The sequence below is a fragment of the Onychomys torridus genome, chromosome 10, assembly GCF_903995425.1.
Source record: "Onychomys torridus chromosome 10, mOncTor1.1, whole genome shotgun sequence".
NCBI lineage: Eukaryota > Metazoa > Chordata > Mammalia > Rodentia > Cricetidae > Onychomys > Onychomys torridus.
This window is the reverse complement of record NC_050452.1, coordinates 18,511,201-18,534,839: the sequence shown is the minus strand read 5'-3', so window position 1 is coordinate 18,534,839 and position 23,639 is coordinate 18,511,201. Positions and strand designations below refer to the sequence as shown.

Below are 23,639 nucleotides of genomic sequence, written 5' to 3'. Positions count from 1 at the left end.
CTAGGGGGAGCTGGGTACCCACTACCCCAGGGACTAGCTGTTTCAGTTCAGGTGGAATTCCCAGCTGCCTGTGCAAAGGCTGGCGAGCTCGGGGCCACTGAAGTCTGCGACACTCAAGGCGGGTTGCAGCCTTCAACAATTCACTTCGGCTAGGGAAGTACAAAATACTACGTCAAACCAGCTACGTACAAAATTGTGAACCAGAGTCAAGCCTATACTTCCTTTTAAATAAAATGTGTACTTATAAATATGAGATTCATGTCCTAGCTGTCTACTGTAGAGGCAGAAAACGATTATGCACTGTGGGGACTGGTCTGTGTAAACTGGAGAAAGAAACCTTAGAGGTGTTTGCTGTCTGTTTTGTAAAGTTCTGACCTCAAGTCAGCAGAGCGAAATGTGTATGGTAAAACTGAAATGTCTGTTATTTGTCCCTAAGGGGAAGCTCAGTGGAAACCTGCTGCCAGGCATGAACTTGAGAATTATCTCATTGTCAACTGAATGATTAACTAGCTGCGAAAGAAAAATGAAATGCAATTGAGCACTTACGCTTATGAAAAAATGCTTTACTAAAAAATAAAGAAAAAAAGATAAAAAGATAAAAAGATAAAATGATAAAATGATAAAATGATAAATGATAAAAAGAAAAAAAAATTCTTCATTTGTTGTAATCAACATCTCGTGGAAACACGGTTGCGTGGTCTGTGAACTACAGTGTTTCTATACTGTGGACCAGCTCGCAGCTGACCTGTTTACAAAGCGCTGTTACATCAATCTTCCGCTGCGCGCCAAACGCAACGCAGGGCAATCTCAGGTGCTCCCTGGGGAGCACATCAATGAGTCGGGACTGGCAATCTGGTGGCTAGCTCAGGTTCAAAGGCCAGTCAGGTGTGGTGTCAGGAAAAGAAACCTGTTCACCACGGTTGTCTGTGTGTTTCTTAAGTGAGTCCTGTCTGCTAAATCATTAAGGGGACAACAGAGGGTCCCTCCATGGGGCTCAGGGGACTCAACGACAACTCCAGCCACCTTTTGACTCCTCTCTCGGAGGAGGAAGCAAGCATCACGCTGCTCAAAACTGTCCAATGTTCACAACCACTGTGAGGTACTTCTCACCCTAAGCCAGCAGAGGCAGAGCCTGTGCATATCTTGCAGCTGCTGGCTTAGGGGGTTATCAGTAGGGTGCAGAGGTCATCAAGCAAAGACTCAAAGCCAGCCAATGCGGTGGCCTCTGCAGTGTTTCCTTATCTTTATCACCATAGAAGCTCAGAGTGACAGAGCACAAGGCCAACAAGTTGACATTTTCTCTTGAAATCATTTAAACCCACCACCCCATCCCACCCCTGTGGGAGAACTGAAATGACCGAGGCTACTGCAGAGGGGAAAGGCAGCAATTACTGTACAACAGTGGGTGGCTGTGAAAATATGAGGCACGGGGCACCCCAGATGGACTATGTGGCATCCACAATGAATACCAATGTGTTCCAAGAAGGCTTGCTGACATCAGCCTAAAGCTGAGGTCATGCAGCTGTGCTGTGCTGGGGACCAGTGAGTTTTCCCAAGTGATGAGGTCCCCTGCACGGTGAGGAACGAGACACACTGATAATAAATGACCAGACGTCAGCACAACACCAACAATGACCAGACTTGTGGTAGCCTGACTGAGCCACAAAACATGCTTGGTGTCAACCACAACTGACACCTTGTATTTTGTTAGTTCATTTTTTTTGTTTTTTTTTGTTTTTGTTTTTTAAAAACCCAAAGCTTTTCAAGTATAATGGGAAAGACTGTGGGGGGGGGGTCTCTAAATGTAGGAGCCAAATCCACACCGTGGCAACCTGTGGCAAACAGGATGCCCGCAAGAAAACTTTGGGGACTCATTTTTTTTTTTTTTTCAGGCCGAAGTCTGCCAATTCAAAATTCTCTGTCTCATCTGGGTTGCAAAGCCACATCCTCTCTCTCCTACCATAGGCTGAGCACAACATTGACAACGAGGAAGGAGTGCAAAAGAGTGATCAATACAAAAAAGTAAACATTGCGGTTTGAAATGTCAAGATTATTCCAGGGCAAGAGTTCGTTTCCAATCACTTCTGTGCGGTTTTTCACCCTCACATGGCCTAATCAAAATTGTCATTCCAGTTTCTTCCCACACTTGCACTGGATCCCCCCCCCCCCCATTTAAATGGCTGACGCAAGAGGGGGAGGTGGTCCTGCTTGATCCGCAGCGGTAAATCATGGTGAAGTCCAATAACTAATTGATGTTGGTCGGTTGGTACCGATCAAAAAAGCTTTGTGTTTTCTGAGTCCGTGGGTGGGAGGAGGTGTGTGTTCTCACCCTCGTGCAGGCCTCTCTTCTCCGCTCCAGTGCTGCTGCCTCCAGCCTCTGTGATAGGGCAAGGAGGTCATAAGGCCACACGGATGCAGTGGTGCTTCAGCTTGCAGGGCAGAACACCTTTGTTGAGCTGGTAGAAGTCGACCAGCTGGATCAGGTCGGAGAACTTGGTGTTCCCATCATCCAGAGTGAAGAAGGTCTGCCCATCATCCTCACACTGCAGAGACACAGAAAACACTTGCCACATTAGGGGGACAGCCTGTGGCCAGTGGTCCGGAGCAAATCTCTCTGCTCATGGTTGTGTTCCTGAGAGCCACACACAAAGTTGGCAAGGCAGGTCAGAAAACACAGTGGGTAGGGAGCCAGGATCAGAATTATAGAGGAACTCACTGGGCGCTGTAACTTCTCTGCATGCTACTGGGGAAGGGACAAAGAAGAAGGTACTGAAGGTATTGGTACTTACGGGTAAGATCTGGAAGTTCTTAATCTTCTGGTGGTGGCACAGTGTCAGCACAAATGCCTTCGGATTGCTCTGGCTGTCACGCAGGAGGAACAGCCTGGGGAGTGGGAAACCAGCAATTTATTATTGATTCTTCTAAAAATCCAAAATAAATTTCCCATGTATGAACACACACGTATGCATATACACATCCGCTTGACCTGCCTGATCAAAATGGGCTTATAGCCATGACACTTTGGTGTTTGGGCGCCTCGGTGGCTTTCAGTGGCAACAAGCACCCAGAAAGTTGCTTAGCATGTCATTTGTCATCGAAAGGAACCAAGGACCCTTGAGAACATGGCTGACTCTGGTGGGGCAGGGTGACTACAAAGGTGAAGCTGAAATGCTCTGTATTAGACAGTCATGGGGTGCTCAAAGGCCAATGTGGACATGCCAGAATCACCCAGTGAAGAAGCTTTTCCCTAGGGAGGGTGCCAGCAACACAAGTGAGAGGTGGAAGACTCCCCTTCACTCACTGCCAAGGGGAAAGAAGAACTCCATGGGCGCTAAAACCAGAGACGCCAGAACAGAATACTTCCTACTTCAAAGGGCCTCACTTTTCACAAACGGTTAAATATTAGCTTGATGGTACAGGAATCGGACTGAGTCCATCTTCCTCCAGTGTCAGACCACCACCATGGGGATGGAGCAACCGGACCTCAGAGGTCTGCAGCCTGGATACACTGAGGCGGCGACTGCACCACTTCCCGTGTACTCCTGCCCTAGATCTATGGGCCAGCTCTAGTCATAGGACACTGCCTGGAGTAAATCCAGACACCACTGCTCAGGTCTGGCTTCTGTGCACAGCAGGAGCTGACTATAATGCCCACAGGGAAGGTAGATGTAGTAACCTTTTTCCTTTTGTTATAAAGCACACAAGGAGAGGCACACTAAAAACTTAAAGACGTGACAACTCTGTGTTTGCTTCCTGGTTTTTATCATGTCATTGTGGTTATGTAAAACCACACAGCACTTCCATTCAGAAATCATGAGGAATAGAAGGACATATGTCCACCCTGACTCTCCAAGGGGCTTCACCACAAAGCCCCACACCCTACCTAACTATCACCTCTATCGGGGCATGGCATTTGGAAGAACTTGAACTCTTCAGAATTTCAACACTCTAGAAAACAACCAGCACATTAGTCCATGGCTTGGTCCAGCCAGGCTCATAGGGGGAACGTTGTCTCGGACCCAAGATCTGTTGCATGTTTCTCTCATATGCAGAATCCAGACTTCAAAATATATCTTTATTTGTGCCTACAGTGATCACATGAAATCAGTGCAAACAGAAGGACCTACTTGGCGGGAGGAGAGGGACCAGTGGAAGACAAGGGACAAAGGAAGGTAAAAATATGGCAAGAGGACAATGGCACGTATGTATTAGAACTCTGTAATGAAGCCCACTGCTTTGTAAACTACATTTTTTTTTCGTGGTTGCCACTGTTTTGGGACATGTTCATTGTACGCAGGATGACAAGATGCCTGGGAAAGAACACGGTTACTCACTCACAGAAACCTGGGAGCTTGGAGTGTTCCTGTCTGATTGGAGGCAAGACGGCTGTCCCTGTCTCAGTCATTTACCTACTTACTATTTCTATCTGTGGTTAGGGGGATGGGGCAAGATGAAGGCAAAGGTGAACACTTGCCTGGGCTGCGAGAGGCCACCGGGACAAGAGCAGCCGTGAGATGGTGTGCACCCTGAGGTCCAGACTCTTGCTGGCCCTGCTGACCCTGTGACAGGTATGATGTGAATGCTTGTAGGTCAACCTGCTACAAACATGTTGCTTTCAGGCACTCTGGCCAATGGCTGCCCTCATCCACTCTACACATGAGGGAAGCCATCCATCCTCTGCTGTCCTGCCCCACTTAGTAGTGAGACAATCTACTTGAGTAGTCACAAGTGTGGGAAGCAAGCCTCTTGTGGGCTAAGTCAGTCACAACTTGGTCTTAGTAAAAGGCAGTTTTCTAAAGTGTGTAAGTAAAAAGGTATTGGTGATTGCTTTTTTTTTTTTCCCTGTTCATTCACTGCCTCATCTTTTGTATTTAAATTTCATTTAAGGAGTAAAGGGCACATCTGGATACATCCAGGACAGGAAAGTTCAGAATTATCTCTGTCCTTAACGTGGCCTGGCCAGCATATTTTGCCTCTGAGCTGGTTTCTGCAGGGAACAATGAGTAGTGAGGTGGAGATGTGTGCTTATGACCACAGTGAGCGCTCAAGAGATCGCAGCTTCCAGGAGTGGAGTCCCTTACCCATCCACGAGTCCTTGTTGTTTGATGATCCGGTGAGACTCCTCGCGGGAGATACGTCCATGAAACCAATGCTGAGTCCTGTGAATCACTGTGGGAAAGACGGAGGAGAAGAAAGGGTAAGACCTGGCTCCTCTGCAGAGAGACCGCCAAGAGTCCATGACAAACTTGGATCTCAGCTCTAGCACCAGAGAGGTTCAGAGAGTGGGGATCTCCTTCGCCTTTACATACAATACAGAGCTGTTCGCTGCGCTCACCTGAATTCAGAGTAGAAGGATGAAGAGGGCTTTGGCTGCTCAGAATATTCATCCTGGTGCTTCGCTTCTGCAAAAGAAACGCCCATGTTAGCAAAGACGAGAGACTGAGGTACCAAGTCATCTACTGTCCAGGACAGGGTGGCCGAGTAGTGTCCCCAAACCCTTAGACTCTGAAGACACCACCTGACTATGAAGAATAAAGAGTTTCTTGGCCAAAATGGTAATGAAAACAGAGCAAAGGCATGTTGGTTCTTTCCAGTCAACCTAGCACTGAGGCAGTAGCGGGTTTCTTATCTAGACTACCTATGGTGTAAATCCCCGAGACTGTCAGCAGAGCAGCACAGGTTACCTCCTTACATTCTGGCAGCAGTCAGAACATTTTTCTTCAGAGTCCCTGTGCTGGAGACTTTTGCCCTTTTCCCACACTATGGCTACAGGACTGGGAATGTCTTCTAAGCAGAGCCCCGGACAGGTGTTCTGCACATGGTCTTTAAATTTCAGGGAAACCTGAGCTGGGAGATAATCTTCCCATCTGCAGATTCAGCACTTGAGCTTAGTGAGAGAACTGTTCCCCGTGGAGTCCTCATGCGAATGTCTGGCCCTGTGCCCTCCACAAACAGCCACTAGTAATTTATCAGCAGGAACAGCTCAGGACAGAGTGGTGTGGAACGCCAGCATGGAAGGCCCCTGGGTCCAACTGCTTCCTACAGTCACTCCCCCAACCCCCTCTCACCAATGCCAGGAGAGTTTGTGTGTAACTCGGTTTGGGTGTTTGTGTGTGTGTGTGTGTGTGTGTGTGTGTGTGTGTGTGTGTGTGTGTGTGTAACCAGTTCAACCAGACTGGGACTAGTGACTTACGCGCCAAGCATGGCCCTCTTCCAGGGCAGCACTCTGGGCTTCAGCCGGATTATCGATCACTCTTCCAATTTGTCCAGAAAAATCCATTGCCACCAGAGAACTCTCAGAGACACTGCGCTGTAAAGCAAAGACCACAGATTGTAAGATGTAGAGAAAGCAGCCAGGGTAGCATGCTGGAGACCACCCCACAAAACAATCATAAAGACTCTGTGAAGGGTGCTATGGAGTTCCCTGTTGCAGGTTTTCCAATGGAACCACACTAAAAGTGGCAAACATGGCTTTGGACTTGGTTTTAAAAGAAAGAAAGGAGGGAAGGAAGGGAGACTGGGTGATCTGTCCCCAACTCCTCACCGCAGCCCATGCTTGTGGGCATCAGTTCAGGGAAGCAAACACTACACTCTTCTATGACTTGGCTTGCTTGTTCTCTCTTGGGAACAGGTCCCAGAGGATCTTTAAGATCACACTGGTAATACAGTGCCTTTCTGTGCTTTTAGGGAGGTTATATATATTCTCAATATTCTCACCAGGGAGTGACTTCTGCATCCATGGGGCCCAAAGGAACAAAAATGACTTAAAGTAACAAAAGCCAAAGATAACAAAAATGGCTCCTGGAGAGCTCCTAGTGGCGGCGGGTATTTTTTAGGACAGGTAAGGCATGCAGCGATGAGGCTCCCGCAGTACTTGACTGTTGAGGGTCCACTACTTACCATGGGTGTGTTGAAAGGAGAGAGCAGGGCCTTCCTCTGCTGCGGGATGCGATAGTTTTGGTACAGGAGCATTCCATACTGAAGAGGAAAGACTAGAGTCAGAACCAGCACCTGAGAGCTCCCCCAGCCCCAGCCCACAGCAAACCCCACAGCTGGCGGCAGTGCTGATACACAAGTGACGACTCCTCTCTGCCAAAGGCCCCCAGGAGCCTAACACGCTGAGGATGGTGTGCTTATGTTCAGTTCTGCCTCAGAACTTCTCCCCTGAAGAGAGGGGGTGCTGACTGGCCTGGGACCGTTGGAGAGGGAACAAACAGGGCAACAACACACATCATAATCCCGAGGTCAATAGTTACCTTTCCTGAGTTCTGCACGAGTCAAGTACTGTACTAAGTGGTCTATTTCCTTTCCTGCTGCCCATTTTTATGATCAATACACTATCGTTAGCCCCACTTTACAGATAATGGAGCACAAAGAAATGAAGCAAGTGACCCAAGGTCACGAGAAGTAAGAATTCAGGACTCAACCACACACAGCCAGTCCTAGAGTCAGTCTCCAGAAGACAGAGGCCTCACACACTTTGAACAGCCCAAACAATACTCCCATAACCCTGACTCAAAACAGCAAATTGGAAAAATTACAAGAGAGAGAGAGAAAGAGAGCGAGCGAGCAAGCACCAGGAAGAGGAACTACAGTGCCCAAGTGGCCGCATCACCCTCTGCAGCTCTTGGGCCTACCGGACACACTCCCTCCTAAAGCATCAACATGTACAACATGACAAAACCACTCCACGAGTGTGAGTGCACAGGTCAGAACACGTGTCTGAAGTGAAAAACACTGAGAATTCCCCCACACTGCTGAGAAGACAGCAAACTAAGGAGTCAGGAATACACAGAACAGACACATCATGAGGAAACTGCTAACTAAAAACAACAACAAAACCAGGGACAAAACCAGACAGTCAACATTTTTACATAAATGAAGACATCCAAAGGCCAGCGGAATGGCGAGGACGCAGAAGTAACGTTCCTTCAAGAATGTAGGCATGACTAAGAGTTTCTTGGGTCCACACTGCAAGGATTGTTAAGAGCTGAGTTCTAGTCCTCCAGAGAAGAATGCACGTTTGGGAAGAATTATAGTACAAATAAGTGGATGAGTGAAATAAAATTTGACTCTATGAGGCACAGCAGCCATGCACTGGAGGGGGTTTTAATATACAGAGAATGATTATTCCCAACAAGAACATTTCAGATAGGTGGGGAGGGAAATGAAGAAAGCTTTTTGTCAGCCTGACTGTGGCTTTTTAGTATGTTAAAAGATGCACGCTGTGGTGGTGTGGTGGCCACTGGAAAACAGAAAATCAATGTATGAGAAACAGACACACAGGGAAGATGTAAAGGAAAACACACAGCAAGCACTTTCCCTACTGAGCCTCCTCCCCAGTTCTCAAATATAATTTTATTAAAGAGCATTTCTCATCTGTTTTGCTTGGTTCTGAGAATGTGGAGTCTGTGGTTAGGCAAGGCTGACTGTATACATCCAAGTATATGCTTGTGTGTGGTCTCTCTGTGTGTATGTCCATGTGTGGGGAAGTCAGAAGTCAATGTTGGGTGGGGTCTTCCTCAGTCATGTTTTGAGATAGGGTTTCCCACTGACTAACCAGGAACCTCTGGCTGTTCCCCGTAATGGGGATTTGAATTCAGGTCCTTACGTTTTCATGGCAAAGACTTTACAACTGAGCCATCTTGCCAGTCAAGCAAATATGGTTTCTGGGTGTAGAGATAAATGGAGAGATGGAAATGAGGGGTTACACTTGCCTCAGCTTCTGAGAGATGACCTCCGAGTCATTAAAATGGCCTGCCTGATATAACGGTTTAGCTGGGGGCCTTGGGCCAGACCACAGAGCCTATGTTAAGCGTGTGATTCATGCTGGGCCTGGGGCCATGCTAGGGACTAAGGCCAGCCACATAAGTGATAGGTCTATACGGCCAACAATGCATGGAAACTGGGGTCCACACTAAGGCGTGGGTGAGCCTCCCCAGTCAATAATGCTCTGGGTGTGTTACCATACATTTTTTTTTTTTTTTTTTTTTTGTTAGCAGATTCAACTATGCTGTACCTGACTCCACTCTTTGGGACTCTTTTCAGGCCTCACTCACACCTATCCCTTTCACTATGACGTCTGCTGAGTCTGTAGCCCTGGTTCATTAATGAGGAAGAGGGAGATACAGCACATAGTGACACATCTAGAAAATCTAAAATCCACGGTGTTCTAAAACCAACTCTTTTGAGCAACGATATAGCCCTCAAGTAGAAAATCCAACATTTGATTTTGTGTGATAGGTCCCAGTTAAAACCCAGGCAAGTGTATTAACTTATTTCAGGCTATGCGTAAAATATATGTATGAGACAAATACATTTCATGTTTAGACATAGGTCCTATCTCCATGACATCTCATTATGTTTATGCAAATATTCCTTGTCATAAAATGCCCAAATCCACAGTACTTCTTGTCCCAAGTACTCCCGAGAAGGGTCACTCAATCTGGAATGACTTTCAGTCCTTTCGCTCTTTATCTAGCTCAACTTGCACACCCTTTTAGAATGCCTTCAAGGAGATCACTGACTTTAAGCTTTACTTAAAAAAAAAAAAAAGTAACATTAAAAATTTGCCCCTGAAGTTCTGCTGTAATTGTAACTTACAATACTTTTATAATTACTCAACTGATATATCTTGATTTTCTTTTGCATTCTATCCTTGATCTATAAATGAATTTAAATAGATTAACTTAAAGAGTTAAATAGGAATTACGCAGAAAATTATAGTTCATTTACATCATACTTTTAAATGGGATTTTTTGATCTCAGTTACTAAGGAAGTAGACTGTTTTCATATTTTTTGTTTGTAGTCTAAAGATTACACATTCACACAGTTTCTGCTTAAAAAGTATGAGGACCTACATGGTGGTTCTTGTATTCCCACAAAGTCCTGAATTGTCAAGGCATTAGCTATTTAAGTACCAGCTGCCGGTCGAGGTACTTTCTTTCCTTTTCCTTTTCCTTTTAGTTGACTGGGCTTTAAAGATACATGGATAGACCAATTAATGTTATTTCCTTTGTAATTCCTTCTATGGCTCAGGAAAAGAAAGTATGACCTAACAATGTTGCCTGCTTCACTGCAGTGGACTCTGCTTCCTATTCACATCAAATTAAATGTGACTCTCCTAAACAGTAAAGGATTAAGGTAGCAGTGGACTGTTTTGTTTCTTTGTGTAAAGAGACAACAGCCACGACTCCACATTCAGAACTTGCCATGAAAAAAATGTCCTTCTGGGCTAGCGAGATGCCTCAGTGAGTAAAGGTGCTTGTCACTAAGCTGGAATTTGGTCCCCAGAACCCACATGGTGGAAGGAGAGAACCGACTCCCCCAGGTTGTCCTCTGACCTCCACACACATGCCCACACACATTCCCCTAAAGAAACTAATTAATAAATTAACATAATAAAGAACCATAAGCACATCAATAAAGTTCACAGGAGTTGAACATCACAAATGGGTTGAGTTGGGGATCTAATGAAAGGAAGCCATTTGCTTTGTGAACCCATTGTGCGCTGACAGAGTCCCTTTATTACTTAGTTTCCATTCTGGCCATTAACCCTGGAAGACCCAACACGTTGAAGAAAAGAACAGAACTTTCTCTAGTAACTTAGTGGGACATGGAAGTTCTTAAGTGAGGTGGTAGTAACTTAGTGGGACATGGAAGTTCTTAAGTGAGGTGGTAGTAACTTAGTGGGACATGGAAGTTCTTAAGTGAGGTGGTAGTAACTTAGTGGGACATGGAAGTTCTTAAGTGAGGTGGTAGGCAAGTTTACTGTCTGACGCAAAGAGAACGATTTAGACTCAGGGTCGAAGAACGCTTCAAAGACTGCAGCTCAACTCTAGGCGTACAAGACAAACTTAAAGAGGTGCTTTTTAATGGGGGTGGGCAGGAATTACATGGGAGCACACCCTATTTAGCATAGATGTTAATGGAAAGGAATCTATTAAGTTCAACTAAGCCCTGTGATTTGATGGCCCACATCGCTGGTTCAGAAGTGACAAAGCCCATTATGGGCTGGAGCTTCTTCTAACTGGGGAAGTGACAGTACTCTTACCCTCCCGAGGCCATGGGAACCCAGGCTGTGGCTACTCTCTGCTGTTACAAGCTACTGAGACTGGGGGATGCCTGACAATCCATAATACTCTAATCTACCGCATTTAAAAAAAAAAAAAATTCAGGCCTTTTCCCCCCCTGTCCGTCATATTGGGGAGTTGCAGTGAAATGGGAAGAATTCTGCTATGAAAATCTTTGAGAACCACTTGATGAGTTATTAGGGAAAGAATGTAAGGAGTCTAAATCCACAATGCTTACATTTTAGACATGACAAAAGAAACAAATTTGGGGGAGAGAAAAAAAGCTCCCAGTGCTTAAGGTTTATCAACTGATTTATCAAATTAGATAATTAACACCTATACACAAAAATTTAACCAAAGCTTTTACTCAGTCTCAACAATATTTTATGAAACAAAAGATATTTTAACATCATTAGGTAAGGTGGTCATAATCTCAGACTGAAGGATTACAAATGGGTGTATTCTCACTAGGAACCACAACCAGCTTCAGGTCAAATGTGTCCCACTGGTCTTATGTGCTTCATTTTTGCTGTGAGCAGGAAATGCTTCCTCCCAGTAACTGAGGACTAGCTGTGTGGAAGCGCAGGTCTAAGTCTTGGTATCTAAAGTAGAACCCGGAGGGAGTATTTGCACATGGGGATGTCTGTAGAGGAAAGGCTGAGGACACTGAGCCACCCAAGTCCTTCTGTGTTGCCCTTTCTGGCATGCCTAGGCTCCAGGAGGCCAGGCTTCTCTGACCTCATTCCACGGAGTTGCAGTCTTTTGTTTTGTATACACCCTTCTCAGTGCTGAGGAGGCTTTGATCCTTGCATTTAGCTGCCTCACAGCACTGCAGTGAATTTCCTCTTTGTTTCCAATATGCTGGTCCTACTGTCAGAGTGCTTTTGCAGAGGAGGCTTCCCGTGCCTCTTGGTGGTCTGCTGTCTTGCTGAACATGAACCTAATTGCCTTTTCAGGGTGGGGTAATTTAAAACCAAAGCAACCACAATGACAGGCTCTTGTGCTGACACAGCAAGACATTTTGTGGAGGGGGTTTTTACATCAGTTTAAGAAACTTTTGGAAAAGGAGGGAGAAGAGAAGTAGGTAACTGTTACAACTTTCTACCACGCTGGCACAGTCGGTCCTGTGTCCAAGAAATGACTCAATGATGTACTAGGAAAGGATGAAGAACGCAATCTGACCCTATGTCCTGCACTGGCCACTAAGAACTCTGTAACACTGAGCAAAGCAATGCCTTTCTCCCCCTTTTTTTATATTTATGGAAGCACTTAAAGAGGTAAGATGGTCCTTGGTTAGTTTTAAATAACAAAGTTATCCTTCCCCAAAGCTCCAGGATTACAATGTGATATAAATTACTGTTTCAACACTGCTGGCGCCAAGTCCATGTCCACTAATCAAAAATGGTAATGAGACAGGGTTAGGGACAGTGGGAGAGGACTTTACATGATGATTTAGGATTCTATGTTCACAGCTGTAATAAAGCAAGGAAACCTCCATGTTGAATTCACTTTTTCCATATTAAAAAAAATTAGCTCCTTTCTAGCAGGCTAGAGTGTCTGAGAGGATAAATCTCAAGGACCTGTTCCTGCATCACAGACCAAGACCTGCACACTGATCCTGAGAAGACACAACCTGATAGTTTGTTAGCTGTGCTACTCTGAGCCCATGTGGTGGCTTTTCTCAGCAGCCTGAGGGAGACTTTGGCATGACCATGACACACAGAGGGAGCATGGCATCAAGAAAAAAGAGAGAGTACACATGGGTGTAATCTCAGTTACAGCAGCCACTGCAGCCTTGTGTCACATACCTTGAAGAGTCTGAAGGCCGTCATCCAGCAAGTACGGATCTGATCATCCTCGGCACAGAGCAGACGCAGCTCCTTCATCTCGACTTTCGCTTTGTTTGGCTGGAGGAGACATGAAAAGTCGCCATTGCAACAGTGAGTAAATAGAGACACCCAGTGTTAGAGAAGGCTGCCCCAAACCAGAGGCAGTCTGCTGGATGCCACCTGAGCAGAGAGCATAGCAAGAGGCACACACACCCCTTGTCCAGTTTAACCACCATCTGTTTGACAAAGCCCTTCCTTATGAAGAAGGACTAGCCACAGACTAGCCTGAGCTAGCTGCAGCTACAAGCCCTCAGCTGAAGCAGAGTCCCTCTCTTGACTAAGAATTTTGGGAGTTGTACAGCAAAACTAACCCTCATGAGGCTGAACACAGGAAGCACAATGGGACGAGGGAGAGAAGGTGTAGTGCTGTGGAGGGGACGGACCCTGGTGTTCATAACTGCTTGCTGAGTTATGGAGAAGGACCTTCAAAAGGTGAAGGTCCATCCCTTCAGAGGCTAGCTCCCAGAGAGGGGAGCAATTGAGGGTCTTGAGTGTCCAGAGGTCTTGAGGATGATAACCAGTGGAAATCCAGGTGAGTATCAGTGACACCACTGAGCAGGGGTGCTGAGGTGGAGCCAAGAACCCAAGGGAGGTAGGGGTACGCTACCATCCCTGTAGTAACAAAGGACAGACAGGACCATGTGGCAAAGTGATGCTAATCAGGTGTCAGGTCAGGAGTCCTCTCTCTTAACCAACTTCTACCTCTTCTTACTATGACCGGGTAAAAGCTGCACCCAGTGCAGGAGGCCAACAGCTACCTTAAGTCACAGAGTCCACTGAGCTCTCCCGAGAGCATGTGTTTACTTTCTTCAAGCACCTGGACTATTCAAAAATCACCAATTCCTAAGCACACAGTAAAGCCAGTGTAAAAACTATTCCTGTTCAAAGGAAAAGGATCTACCACCAAATACTGGGCAGTAGGAATCCTGCAGAGTACCTTGATGCACATCCCATGGTCATTGGGTGCATTGTACTGCTTCTTTCCAGCAATCACATAGAAGATGCTGGTTTCCTCCAGGTCAGCCAGCAGCTGCAGGTGTCTTGGTTCCTGCAAAATAGCAGCCAAGGAAAGTGTGGGGTCACATTGTGTATAGCCATTATGTAAGTTGCTCATTTATAAGTTAACACGAGCATAGAAGGGGTTTGGGTGCATTTAAAAATTAAGACCAAGTTCACAGCAAGCATACCTAGCATATAGAGGAGTAAAATGTTTTAAAATGTACCTTTGAAGTCCCCTTGGTGGAGTAATAAAGGCCAGATCGGCGCAGGCACACATACAGCTTCTTCCAAGACTTTCTTCCAACTTCCTTCACCTGCAGGAACCCTTGGATCTCAGGGCAGCTGCTGGTGTTCAGAAAATTCTATGGAGGAACAAATTTTTAAAATTAGGCTATATGCATATAAAATAATGAAAGCAGTTATGTTATTACACATAGCTGATATTTCCTGAATTATTAAAAATACTTTCGGTGGGTGTTAGGCAAAATTTTCTTCCTTCAAACTTCTTAAAATCCCAGCAAAACTGATATTGCATAGAACATAATTAGTATTGAAACAGAGAATCAAATGGATCCCACAATAGAGTGGACATAATGTTGTAAGTTTCCTGAGAAGTAGTTCAGGAATCTGTTCTTTATTTCAAATATTCAGCAGGTCTATTTCAGTAAGAATTCAGTTTTTGCTTAGTACCTGCAGAAACTGAGCATGACTGCCATTGGGCTGCTGGCACCAATTGACCATCTGATCCGGGAAGAAGTTCTGAGAGTGAGAGAGAGAAAGGAAAAACAAGCGTGTTACAGACGGCACAACCTGTCAATATTAAACACTCTCCAGGTACGATCACGATCATCTGTATTTTAAATAGCATTCTCATCTTTTATCAAAACCTGTACAACTCCAGTACCAAAAGAAAACCACCACCACAAAATAAATAACAAGGTGACTGCAGTTGCATAAAAAAGTCTACTGTGCTTAATTACCCAAAACCCATTATGTTTCTTTCAAGAAACCAGTGAAATGGTCACAATCACAAGTGGATACTGGTCTCCCTGAGCTGACTGTCAGTCTGCCTAAGACTCAGGACAAGATCAAGGGCTCGGAAGTCATGAAACCCACTTTCCTACTGTGTCATATGACAGGCACCCCCTCTCCCCCCCAAAAAAAAACAAACCAAAAAACCAGAAATGGGAAAAAAAAGTAAAGGAGTTGATGTCAGCATGCCAATCACTGATTGCTGTTCATTCCAACATATAATCAAGGGAGTATCTGCTACTTGCAAAGATTAATGAGTAGCTCTTCTGCTGAACATTGGATCAATATGCGCCATTGTGACCATCTCTACTCTCTGAGGAAGGAGACAGCCTCTGTCACCAGTCTCAATGATGTCTGGTTATGATGGTGGTGTGTGTGAGGTTTGCTTCAGTAAATAGCAACACAGCTTCTTAAGCCCACGTACCCACAAGTCTCAGCTCGTCATCTGATAATCAGGTTCTATTCAACCCAAGTAAAATTCCAAGATTTCAAGAGTCCCAACGCTAACCCCAAAAGGAGACTTACCACTGGATTTTTAAAGAACTCGTACTTGGCATAATTCTTTCTGAACAGAAATTTACTCTCATTTGGCATGGTGCTCTCCACTTGGACCACAATCTCATGGTCCTCCAGGCATCTCTCTGTAGGGAGAAACATCACATGTGAGATGAGGCAGAAACTTCAGCACAACCTTCCAAGGTCAAAACCTGTTTTTTAAGCCCCGAGAATGAAGAGTATGTAAGGAATGACACTAAATTTAAGTCTTGTCTTTAACAAGCTGATGGATATCTAAAAGAGGTCTTAAAATTCAATAAAACACAAAATTCAGGTCACTACCGACAAGCACTTGGAGTCAACACTACATTAATGAGAGGGGTACAAATGATTTTGCCCTTTTACTACAAAATCTCAGTTCTTGCATCGAATAAGCCATCACACCTGGAAAACACTCCAAAGCAAAGGAAAGGCAGAGACCCCAGGCAAAGAGGAATTGTAAGAGGCAGGATGGAAGAGCAGAGGGCAAATAGGTGCTAAGACGGGGGAGCTGTGGACAAGATACCATAGCAATGGGATGTACAAAGCATTCATCTTTCACACCTAGCTAGTTAACACTGGCCATGTCACACAATGTATGCATCAGCTGGATTGTGTGTGAAGGCAAAGAAAAGAACATTCTCCACACAGAGTATTCACTGTGCAGGGTGTACAGGTAGGCACATGTGTGTACGCATGTGCACACACACCTCTTAGCACATCTTATGTAAGGATTGGGAAAGGCTGGCTAGTCCCCTCGCCCAACCTCTCCTTTTTGTAGAGTACAGAGAACTCAGTGTGCTCCCCGCTGATAGGAATAACGCTCAGAGGAGCTGTGCTTTTCTGCTGGGGAAGGGAGACCATAGCTCCTCCCACAGAGCTCCTGAAAAGCCATGATGGAGGTGGTATTGACAGAGAACTAACCACACCAGACAAAAGAATAAACTGTATCAGTCAGTCCACCCCAGGCTCAGCGTGTGACCTGCCACGCCAGCCAGGCATAGACAGATTAAGTGAACTCAGGGGTTGTATCCTAAATCCCTATAGTCTCTCATGCTGTCGTCAGAGCTGAGTCTCATCTGGGAAGGAAGGGGGATGCTGAGCAAAAGCCACTTTAAGTTAAAAGGGTCTCAGAATTGGGAGAAACAATTTCTGTCCACAGAGGACAACTGTAACCATGGGCACTTTTCTATGAGAACCATTCTTCTGTTATCAAGAAGAACACATTCTGGGCTGACACATCCTTGGCCTTAATTTTGATACTGTACGAAGGGGACATCTTGGTAGAAACATATTTAAAACCAGAATTTGTCCCCATGGCAAATACAAAGATCACAGAACATGAAAAGCCACGCTTGACGCAAACATAGAATGGTTTCCATTTACCTCTGTCTGGGAGAATTCTCCCTGTAACACACGAGTGCTTTTGTTTACACAAGGGTTATATTTTCTCAAGACAGAGGTGAACAACCACATACAACTTAAGCATTGACTAAAACTGTGATGCATGGTTTGAAAAAACAGCCGGGCTTAAGTTCATTCATTTTAAACAGACTTTCTCATCTAAAGACAGATCAGTGAATTCCATTAGGAGTTTTACTCAGAGAAAATATTCTAAACAAACTTAAAAACAAAACTCAACAACCCCATAATCTGTAGGTGGTTGTTTTACAGAATAAATTACTTTTTCATTTAAAATACAGAGTAAGGAAGGGAGGCAGCAGTCGCCTAAGTAAGGACGCAGTGGCTAGCTCTAAATCAAAAAGTGTTCTGCTTTCCAAAGAGCTCCGAGGAGCACAAAGGACCCTGTGGGGAGCTTCCCAGCTAAGACCAGTGCTATGGTCTATACAGCTCTGACCCACAAAAGTAGCTGTCTGGGAGAGTTAGTTGCACACATACTGCACGTACACAGAGGGGAGAGCATGGTGCCTGGGGAAGGAGCAGGGGAGATGGGGCCCCACTGTGGTTTCAGGTAACCAGTGACTACCAAGCTGGCCTACACAGCTCTAAAGGATCATGCTTTCCCCCACTGCCAGTCTGGTGACCCCAGAGGGGCCTTGCTGTGGCTCTTCATGAAAACCAGCTGCAGTGTCAACTCCCGTTTCCGTCCTCAGTGAGCTGGGAAACAGTGGAGAAACCCTGCTAAACCCTGCTAAACCCTTCCTCAGGCCGCTATGGGACGCCTCTAGACACAGCCGCCGTTGCCTACAACTTGTTACCCTCAAGAGCCTGCCTGTGAACTAACTTCCTGCTGTTCCAGGGCTAAAACTGGACCAAGGCTGTGCTTTAGGATGTTCCTAAGCTACTCTGTGTTCATGTGGAAGAAGTGGATACATCAGCATCTGTATCAACATCTCACTCTGCGACAGAGGGCTTGAGCATCAGACCAAAGAGGAAACCGTACTTCTTTGCTTTTAAAGTACATAGCTGGGCAGAGCCTCAGCAGAAACTTGTCTGGCCCAGGTGGCATGGAGAGATCATGCAGGACTGAGTGCAGAACAAGGCTCAGTGCAGCCTTCAGTTTGCTCAACCCCCTGATAGAAGGTCTCAGGTCTCCAGGTGGTCTGCTGGGAATTGTGGCACCAGGCAAGGAAGCGTGTCCAAGACACCTTGACGCCAAGCCAGCCAGCCAGCTTTCTTTCTATCCGTATATTTTAATGAGGAAAAGATAGCATTCGGCATTTTCAAATTAACAGTCGGGGAGCTATGGAGAGAACACCAGCTCATGGTAGGTTCCTTCTGGGCACGGAGGACTGAGGGAGACTCTGTAGTGTCCAAGGCACCACGGCATCTGACTGGAACACAGAGCTGTAAACAGCCCCCAGAAAGCCACTGCTCTTTCCTGGGGGTGCCTGTCTAATTCACACAAGCCACAGTGCTCACTCCTCAGTCGCTCAACGAGGCAGGATCTGTGGGACACTGTCCTCCTATGCCTGTTGCCCTCGCTCCCCAGCCCTGGACTCTTCCTGCTTGATGCCTGCAACGTGTCAAGGCCTGGATGTGAGAGCCCCGGTACCAAGTGACCCTGTGCTGCAATCCCACTTTCAAGTGCTGGGGAGGGAGCACAGAAATGCTTTTTTGTAAAGTGTATTTTGTAAAATTTCTTTAAACAGTCATCTGTTTGTCTGCCATGTTTTACAGGATGACTATGTTCTGTCACTGTGTTTGGGGGGAACTTTCCCAATAAAAGGGGAGATTCTAGAGATTTGCAGTTCATGTACTTACACAGATGGGACTTCCCCACCCATCCTATGCTAGCACACTACCTGGACTTAATCACTGACTATCCCCACACACTGAGGCTGAAGAATTCCCAGCAGGGAGGCCGAATAGTAACTGCTCATCAGGAAGTGCCCAGTATTTTGGCTACTAAGACCAGCACAGTAGCATTGTTTGGAAAACTTTAATCTGAGATCACATATAAACTGAAAATATCAGAATGCTCTCCTTATGCCCCCATTTGTAACAGTTTTGCGTTAGTCTGTTTTAGAATCTGCCCGAAAGACTTGCATATACAGTCTCCCCTTTGTGTGTCCTCCTCCCTAATAAGAAGACTCAATATAGAATTGCCTAAGAGAGCTGTTTCCATGGAGACAGCGATACCCAGGAATGTGGGGCAGGGTGGTTCCCCACCAAGCATAGGTGAGGCCCCACTCTTTAGGCTGGGGCCCAAAACACACACCCTAGAGCAACATCTATTACAAAGAGCCTCCCACAAGTCTGTGGTTCACTCATCCACAGCAGGGCAGCTTAATGCTAAGACGTGAACAGGGCTTTCTGAGAGGAACCACACAGCACCACGTCTTTTCACCGTGGGACCCGACAAGAGACTGCTGTGGGACTGTGGCAGAAACAGGATTTCCTTTCAAAGAGCCACACAGCCGTGTTCTTTCTTTCTTTCTTTCTTTCTTTCTTTCTTTCTTTCTTTCTTTCTTTCTCTCTCTCTTTCTTTCTCTTTAAATTAAACGGTAGGTTTGAATAAAACAACACACACACACACACACACACACACACAGAGACAGAGAGAGAGAGAGAGAGAGAGAGAGAGAGAGAGAGAGAGAGAGAGAGAGAGAGAGGGAGGACTGGAAGGCAGAGATGGAGCTTGTGCTGGGGTTGCACAGTTAAAGATGGTGAATCTTAAAAACTTGAAAAACTCACACAATCCTCTCTAAAATCTAGCCCAGTTGGAAAACGTGTTTCACTTTTCCTAAACAGGGAGGAATTGGTGTGGAAAAGACACCCTTAACAAAAGTCTGACAGGCTTCTTTACCCGAGATGAATCAATTGAGGAAAACAAATAAATAAACAAATAACGAATGCACCCCAGCAAGTTTGGGAGCTAGCACATATTTTCAAATATTCTATAATATAAAATATGCTCTTGTTCCATAAGCAACATGACTGTGTACACATGCACACTCAGTGTAGATGCCACCTCAGAAAGATGCCATGCAGGCACTTAATTCCTATGAGATTCCTTTGGAATGTGTCCTGACTCCCTGTCCCTACTGCAAGGGAACTATGGATCTCTATGTTCTTCCTATGAACAGGCTGAGCTGCTTTGAGATGAGATCCAAGCCCCCCCCCCAGGCTCTGGAAGAACCTACCACCTAGGCCAAGCCTTTGAGAAGTTACTGCTTCCAGTACCCAGGTGAGAGTCTCAGAGTCTCAGAGGGAGAGGACTGGGAAGGAAGGAGAGCAAGGTTTAGGAGAAAGCCAGGGCCAGAGGGAGCGCTGAGCCACCTATTAACTGCCAGTCTGTGTGGCAGGAGATGGTGACACGTTTACATTTGGCTGTGGCATACCCACTTGATTGCACACTGAGGTCCCTAGGCACTGTGCGCAAAGCCAGGCGACCAGTCCCCTACCTAATCCCAGTTGGGGGTGGTGCTCCACCAGAGTCCAGCTGTTGTCATCCACACAGTGACTTCTGTACACCAGCAACTGGCACAGGTCCCTGGCAGTCATGTCAGTCAGAATCTCCACCACCCTGCTTGTCCCGTCTTCACTAAAGACTTTGACATCCTGCAACACACAAAGGGACAAGTACAGATGAAACAACTTGGCATTTACAAGAAAAACAGATGAGATAAAACACAAGTAAAAACATTAGTGTCTCAACACATAGACAAGCGGTTTCTTGGGCTCCGCAGAGGCAGGTCCAGGGCTATGGGACAGCTCCCTTTCCTCTCTTTGGAGGGACCAGGGGACCTCATAGGCACAGACAGCACACAGCCAAGCCTCCAGCCTGGCTTAGGGAGTCACAGAACCCACTAAAACACTATAGAGGTTCCAGGTTGGACAGTTTACGATTGTACAAATGCAGCAAATGTCTGAGCTGACCCTCCTCCCCGAAACAGTGGCAACAACCCCTTTCTCCCTTGCAGCCCCCGTTGCCTCTACATCCTTCCAGTTCCTGAGGCACAGGAGGAAGTTGAGATAAATATCTAGACCAATGGAAAGGGGTACAGAAGAATACAGTCATGAACTTGTTTGGCTCTTTTCCTACAGTTTCCAGGTCCTATCCAAATCTACGGAAACCAAATAGTTCCTCGGGAGAAAGCACAGTAGACATTTCAGAGATTAAAAATGCTACCCGCTCCAGTGGATGGGGATGCAGTCTTGGGGGATAGTGAGATTTAAACAAACAAAAAACAACAGCTACAACGAAAACCCTCATAACAAAATTCTACGGAGACTCTTACCTCAACAGCATTGGAACAGCAGGTAGAAGGACATGGTGGCATTTTAAATTGTGATTGCCTACTACCTGGTACTTTCTTCTGGTGTTTCCCTACCTTCCCTGGTAGGCCAGGCTCACTGTCCAGTAAGGGCTGCAGTCCTGGGCTGCTTTGCCCTGATCAAGGCTGCTTTTGTCCACTGCCTGCCATCTTACTGGTCCCCAAGATAGGAATGCAACCACTCCAGCAACCCAACTGTGCCCCTGAGGACTGATGTAGCCTCCCCAGGGGCTTTTAAGGCTGATGACAATGGTGACAACATCAACAACACACAACATGATCGGCTGCAAAAATCCCCGGGCAGTGAAACACCCACAGGCCACTTAGGCTGGAGCACGTGCGTCCTCTGGGTTTAGACCAACCTCTCCCGCTAATCTCCAACTGCTGCCATCAGCCTCAACTGACCATTAGCTTGTTTTGAGAGACTGTCTCCAGTGGCTCAGTTCTCTGCCCTTTCTCCAGTTCATGTGCTTAGAAAGAAGGCTCTATGGAGGGCCGTCAATGCTAGCACTTTGGAGGGTACGGTGGCCCCGGGGGCAGGAGCTATATCCACATCATCTTAGAGAGAAGGCTCCTACTAATGAAGGACAAAGTAGCCCTGAGGCTGGGGAGAGAGAGAGATCATATTCCTCTGGCTTTGAACTCCCAGATGTGGGTGGGGATGCTTCGGGGGTATCAGGAAAGCTGGGGGAACCCCCAAAGGGCCTCTCTACCCCTGCCACTCCCTGACTCAGAAAAATATCAGGGTTTGCTTTCAAACCCACTTTCACTTTGAAAGAAAAATACCCCTCTCTCTTCTGGAATTGATGTCTCACTCAGTGAAAGTTTGCCTCTATCAGCAAAGCAGATGCCTACACACAGCTCACATGACCGACTCAGTCTAGGAACTAACACTTAATTCAAATCAAGAAAATATGTCTGTGGTCTCTAGGCAGGAACATTCTTTCTAAAATGCTTTAACATAAAAGCAACAGAAATTTGGAAAGTATAAATGCATTTGATATTCTGGTTTGCAGTACGCAGGGCCTCCCGAGTCTGTAAAGCTTTCCACCCCCAGATCAGTCTCCTAATGCTCTTCCTTTCCTAAGCTTCCAAACATTTATGTGGTTACAGCAAACACTGTCTCCTCCAGGAAAGTTATGTGGCGGTGAAGTATGTGTTTCATGTCTCCCCAAGTCCATTCGCCACTCTTCCTGCCCAGATCAGCCGTGGCTCCACGTTTCAAAGTCTGCTTTCAGCCCACTGCATTTTTCTTTAAACGCTCTCTTTTTCCCCTCAGATGCTCCCCCCCCCCCCCCCCATATAGTCTGGGCAGTACAAGCCAACACGTACTCTGTCACAAGTTTATCTTCACTTCTTTGAGATTCTCAAAAAAAAAAAAAAAAAAAAAAAAAATCCAGGTTGGCAGGACAGGGCAGTACGTGATGGCTGAGGCCTTTCCCCCCTCCCCCTGGACCCCAAAGCCTGTGAGAGAGAACAGACAGAAAAGTACACACCTCCCGTTATAGACTCTAACTGACACACCATTCTTTGGCTATTTCCCCAAACTCCACAGGGCCTGCTGCCCGCAAGCCAAACAACCTCCAAGACAGAACTCTGGAAAAACCATTACACATACCAGCAGTGTTGATCTGGGTAAATGTTGGAAAGTACAGAAGGGACGTTTTGTAGCAAATATATAAGGCACAAAGCGAATGCTGTGTGCAGCCCCACCGTATTCCACAGACCCTTTCAAAGGAGGGTTCTAGATGGAGCATTTGGTGCCACACTGTCACCCGCCCGCCCCTGAGCAGACCTCTGAGCTGCGCTGGCACTCATTAAGGAATCAAGGAAGGGTTGTATATTTCATAGGTCTGTGCAAGAACCGGGCCAAGAGCTCCTGGGAGCAGCCTGGGCCTCTGAGGCACACTGAATGCTCTCATTTCTTAACCACGGTGGACACAGAAGGTTCTCTCAGGCAGATCAAGGTTCTGGGCCCCCAGCAACTCACATTTCAGCAGGGTAAGAGCCATAACACTGGCAGTTATTTTCCATGGGCTAATACTGGAAAGGTGTAGAGAAGCAGGAGACCCACGGTTCCACCCCGACACAGTAAGGTTCACTTTCCTCATCTGAACGGTGGGACACTGTTTTGTCAATGAGTGGAATACACAAAGACCAATGCTCCATGGATGCAACTTTGGCGCTAGCTTGAAGTTTTAGTATGGGAGTTAGGGCTGCTTCTAAGTGGCAACTCTGGAGTCAGAGGGAGCCACAACTCCCTTCACAATTTACCTGACTTTTCTGAGCCTCAGTTTCTCCATCTGTGAAGTGGGAAACCATGAGTGACACTGGCCTCACAGTGTTAAGATGGCTCTTTGAAAAGCTTACA

The 23,639-nt window shown here is 46.2% G+C and overlaps 1 protein-coding gene across 11 annotated transcripts in view; it reads right to left on the bottom strand.

Annotated features, from left to right (window-relative positions):
- Positions 1-609: 609 nt before the first annotated feature.
- Grb10 (growth factor receptor bound protein 10) overlaps positions 610-23,639 on the bottom strand; it is a 114,479-nt gene continuing 91,449 nt past the window's right edge. For all 11 annotated transcript variants that reach the window (XM_036200724.1, XM_036200715.1, XM_036200717.1 and 8 more), the window contains 12 exons: positions 20,396-20,552; positions 15,519-15,634; positions 14,652-14,720; positions 14,186-14,323; positions 13,900-14,010; positions 12,882-12,980; positions 6,901-6,978; positions 6,194-6,310; positions 5,336-5,402; positions 5,082-5,169; positions 2,790-2,883; positions 610-2,543 (listed from right to left, as the gene is read on the bottom strand). In XM_036200724.1, the coding sequence (XP_036056617.1) occupies positions 2,397-2,543; positions 2,790-2,883; positions 5,082-5,169; positions 5,336-5,402; positions 6,194-6,310; positions 6,901-6,978; positions 12,882-12,980; positions 13,900-14,010; positions 14,186-14,323; positions 14,652-14,720; positions 15,519-15,634; positions 20,396-20,552 (1,281 nt within the window). In that variant the 3' untranslated portion in view covers positions 610-2,396. The remainder of the gene's footprint in view (positions 2,544-2,789; positions 2,884-5,081; positions 5,170-5,335; positions 5,403-6,193; positions 6,311-6,900; positions 6,979-12,881; positions 12,981-13,899; positions 14,011-14,185; positions 14,324-14,651; positions 14,721-15,518; positions 15,635-20,395; positions 20,553-23,639) is intronic.